This window comes from Mus pahari, chromosome 16 (assembly GCF_900095145.1).
Source record: "Mus pahari chromosome 16, PAHARI_EIJ_v1.1, whole genome shotgun sequence".
Lineage (NCBI taxonomy): Eukaryota > Metazoa > Chordata > Mammalia > Rodentia > Muridae > Mus > Mus pahari.
This window is the reverse complement of record NC_034605.1, coordinates 60,970,072-60,974,968: the sequence shown is the minus strand read 5'-3', so window position 1 is coordinate 60,974,968 and position 4,897 is coordinate 60,970,072. Positions and strand designations below refer to the sequence as shown.

The 4,897-nt window shown below is 43.0% G+C and overlaps 1 protein-coding gene across 1 annotated transcript in view; it reads left to right on the top strand.

The window, feature by feature from the left end:
* Kif27 (kinesin family member 27) overlaps positions 1 to 4,409 on the top strand; it is a 71,445-nt gene extending 67,036 nt beyond the window's left edge. Inside the window, exon 16 of the mRNA XM_021215381.2 lies at positions 3,670 to 4,409. Coding sequence (XP_021071040.1) covers positions 3,670 to 4,148 — 479 coding nt within the window. The 3' untranslated portion in view covers positions 4,149 to 4,409. The remainder of the gene's footprint in view (positions 1 to 3,669) is intronic.
* The last annotated feature ends 488 nt before the right edge of the window (positions 4,410 to 4,897 follow it).

The following is a 4,897-nucleotide window of genomic DNA, read 5'->3' as shown; positions in this document are numbered from 1 at the left end:
GTGAGGTGGACAGACAGTGTTCATGTGAGACAGAGCCCACGGACTGCTGGGAAAGTGAGGGTGAGGTGGACAGAGTTCATGTGAGACAGAGCCCCTGGACTGCTGGGAAAGTGACCATGGGGGTGGGAGGAGAATGCTCGTGGGTCTCTGTGTCTCTTTTCTGAGACAGGGTTCCTCTCTGTAGCCCTGGCTGTCCTAGAACCTGCTCTGTAGACCAGGCTGGCCTTGAACTCAGAGCCTGCCTCTGTCTCCCGAGTGCTGGGACTAAAGGTGTGCACCTCCACGTGATCATTTTGTTTTCCCTGGGAAAAACTTTACTTACTATAGAAAATATTAAGATCAAATTTGAAAATGAAAATACAATATGGCTAAAGTATTGTTTCAAAGAATATACTAAAACCAAATAAAGGTTGTTTCAAATACTATCTTGGGGTAGAACATGCCAGGCCTTGAACCTCTCCCTCTTTCCTAGGAGCTGGGCACTGCCCCTTACCCATGCCGGCAGCTCCCCCAGGCCGGCAGCTCCCTCAGGCCGGCAGCTCCGTGCTGTTGAGTTTCCTCAGCTTGGACTGTGAATCTGCCTGAGTTATCAATATAATCCATAGCCGTGCAGGGCCCATTCACCTCAAGTGCTTAGCATGGCTCTAGTGACAGACTTGTTAACCTTCTCTTACCAACAGTTAAGGAGTAGACTTGACTCTCAAATATTAAATATATGTAAATTTTAAATACATAAGCTACATTAAAATAATCATAAAACTGTAGAAAATGGTCTACTATGTGCCAGTGGCTTTTGCTGTCTTTGACTCTTTTTTGTTTTGTTTTGTTTTGTTTTTTTGAGACAGAGTTTCTTTGTGTAGCCCTGGCTGTCCTAGAACTCACTTTGTAGACCAGGCTGGCCTGGAACTCAGAAATCCACCTGCCTCTGCCTCACGAGTACTGGGATTAAAGGCATGCGCCACCATGCCTGGCTTGTCTCTGACTCTTAACCTTTAAGGTCCTGGCTGTCATTTTTCTATATTATAGGAATTAAGCCTTCTTATTACAAAAGCAATTTTATGCAGGAGATGCCTCAGTAAGGAGCACTGGGGCCCACATGGTGCTCACAGCCACCTGTAACTCACTCCAGAGGGTCTTACACATTGGCCTCACAGAGACACACATACATACACATAATACATAAATAAATCTTTATTCAACAAGATTTTTAAAAACTGTATAAAGAAGAATAATACAAATGAAAGTAAAAGCATGTATTTCTAAAATCAGGCATGACTTCCAGAATTTAAAACACTTGATCAAATTCAATAATAATTAAATGTGCATGTGTAAAATTAACCCCTTAATAAGTGGAATGATTACCATGACAAAGTACTCTGCAAAACTCAGAAATTCCTGGAAGGTAATATATTGTTATATTTTTATACGACCTCAAAATAGGGCAACAATCAATATTTCTAAAATAAATTGACCCAAAATTTGAAAGTTAGAAAGTTATATAAAAGAAATACTTATTTCTAGCTGTTTTTTTAAATAATTTCTCAAAAAAAGAATAAGAAGAAACAAAAAATAAATAAAAATAAAAATAATTTCTAGGGCTGGAGAGATGGCTCAGTGGTTAAGAACACTAGCTGTTCTTTCAGAGGACAGGAGTTTGATTCCCAGCAACCACATGGTAGCTAACAACTGTCTGTCACTCTGATTCCAGAGAATCTGATACCTTCTGGCTTCCACCAGCATAAGGTGCATATGCAGTACACAGACATACATGCAAGCAAAATCATCCATACACATAAAAATAAAACAAGAAAAACAAAATAATTTTTAAGGGGCTGGAGAGATGGCTCAGAGGTTAAGAGCACTGACTGCTCTTCCAGAGGTCCTGAGTTCAATTCCCAGCAACCACATGGTGGATTACAACCATCTGTAGTGAGATCTGGTACCCTCTTCTGGCCTACAGGCATATGTACAGGCAGACCATAAATCTTTTAAAATTTTTTATAACTAGAAAAAATTAACATATAGACAAGCATATTCTAATTTATAATCCAGGACGTAAAGCAACTGCATTTAATCCCTGGTACTGGGGAAACAAAGATGAATTTATTGAAACCCCTCCAAACCAGAAAATATGAGCTAGCCAAGGGTACAGATCTTCACCTGGAATTAGGACAGATACAAAGTTGCCCATAGGCAGTGGCTGCTAACATTCGCTGTCTATGCTAGTCACTGGGAAGCTTAGCTTAGCCTCTGGGCTGCCATTTTGGGGCCTGGGGAAGGCAGCCAGGCCTCTTCCTGTGAGCAGCTACATGTCAGACAGACTCGCAGCCAAGGCTTGGGGAAGCCCACTAGACTCTCTGTTGGTATTTATTGTGTGTGCATTTATGTAGGGGTAGGGGTCAGGGGGCACAACATGCAGCGGTCATTTCTCTCCTTCAGTGGTGTAGGTCACTTTAAAGCCAAGCATCAGCTTAGATTCTGTCTTCACGGGGCTGAAAGTGTTCTGAGCACTTGACGGCTCATGCTAAAGTTGGCAGTTAGTCTATCACTGCTAACTCAGATGGGTTTCCCTTAAGCAAGGGTCTGATACTAGATCTGTCATCGTGGAAGGCCTCTGAGGTTGGGGCTTCATGCACTCTCACCACTCCCTGCCGGGGCTGTCTCACTGAAGGCTGTGCTGTGGCTGCCACTCTGAGCATGAAAGTTGTGGCACATGACACAGAATACAGAGGGTCAACAGAATATTGCTGTCACACTAGCAGTGGTCGTGGGTGGGGGGAGAGCCAAGACTTTCATACGTGTGTGTGTGTGTGTGTGTGTGTGTGTGTGTGTGTGGTGATGATGATGATGCCTGCTGGAGGGAGGACAGAGCTGGTGTGGCCCAGAGCTGCCTTTACTCAGCCAAGACTTGGAATTAGCCAGTTACAAGCCCAGTAGAGGACAAATAAAAGAGAGGCAACTCAGTGGTTAGGGGCTCATACTGCTCCTGCCGAGAACCCAAGTTCAGACCCATGACAGGTGCTTCATAACTGCCTGTATGTCCAGCTGGAGGGAATGTGACACCCTCTCCTCGCCCCTCAGGCACCCCTCACACACGATACCCATACATAAATGCAGGTAAGATACATAAAAATAAATAACTCTTCAGACTAGAGAGCTGGCTTAGCAGTTAAAAGCAGAGCCTAGACTTGGTTCTCAGCACCCACATGACAGCTCCAATCATCCATAACTCTCATCCCAAAGGATAGAACACCTTTGCTCTCCAGGCATCGTGCATACACATTAGGTACACAGACAGGACATGCAGGCACACACCCATGCATCAAGTAAATAGTGAATGACATTAGACTTAAAAAGTAATATTTCTTTTAAAAGATTTCAGAGATACACAAAGTGCTCATAGGTTTATAGAGAGTACCAAAATTACTAGATGATTTTTCAACTTTAATGGGTTTAAAAAAAATCTGATATTCACATTGCAAGATGTATACAAGAGAATCAAGACTGCCCCTAAGGCACACGTCTGTCTGTCTGAGGCAATCATTAAGCAGGAGTTTGCACATACCACATCTTTAGTGAGAAGAGGTAGTTTGTAGGGGCTGTGGCAAACATACCTGAATTTCAGAAGACGGTGTTTGCTTATTTTGTCTTGTGTTGGGTTCTCTGTAGATCATGATGCTGGAGATGGAGTTCTGAATCCAGAAGAGACTGCTGTGCTTTCTGAAGAACTAAAATGGGCATCTAGAAGTGAAAATATAAAGTTGAATGGAAGAGAAAGAGAAGTAGACAATTCTTCAAGCAGCTTAAAAACCCAACCGCTGACCCAGCAGATTCCAGACGATGGCCCAGACTCACTTCCAGTCCGTGGCTCGTTAGCGCCCTCCAGTGGCCAACTGCAGAGCATTGCCGATAAAACAGAGACCCGTCCCTTCACACACTCTCAGAGTCCACCACCACACCAGTTCCAGCCTGTGAGAAGTATAGGACCGCTTCAGGGGGTCAAGCCTGTCAAACTGTGCCGCAGAGAATTACGTCAGATTTCTGCCGTGGAGCTGTCATTGCGGCGATGCAGTCTTGGAGCTGGGGGCCGGTCAATGACTGCGGATTCCCTGGAAGAGCCCGAGGAAAGCACAGGCACTGAACAATAAACTTCTAATTTAGTAAATGTGTGAAAAGATGCTTTTTCTGACCTACTGAATTAAACCTCAGGGTAGCGAGTTCTTTTCTGGGACACAGGAAAGGGGCTTGACACCACTCCTGTGTATGACAGTGTACGTGGGGGCTTTGTTATTTCATAAATGCATTTTTGAGTGCTTGTACATTGAACGATTTCTACTTGTGTGTATAAGTTCCTTTCCTGACATATTTGCTTTATTTTTTATGTACATTTAAAGAACAAAATTAAGACTAAAACACCCTCTGGATGTATATTATTCTATAATATAAAGACATATTATAGAAGTACATTATAACCCATAGTATTTGAATGTTAAAATGCAAGTGTGTTGCTATTTTTAAGCTCCAGATAAGCCCTGATTGTGCCAGAGTTCCCTACCTAATGAAAATGTTTGCCAGAATTAAGCCTGTGGGCTGAGGTGCATTACAATTGTTAGAACTTAGCATGTCAGCCTTAACTCTAACATGGTATCTTTCATTTTTATAGTTATTTTTTATAGGATGCAAATTTTCACCTTTATCCTGGCCTATGCATTCTACATTTCCTCTCAGACAATGCCAGAACTGAGAGAAATGTCTGCAGCTTCCTGGACAGGGAAACTGATCACAGAGTAACACAAGTCATTCATCATTCCAAGGAAAGAAACTGTGTGAGCGGTGTGACCATGTGGAGTGTGTGGGTGTCACATCGTCTGATTACACACACACACACACACACACA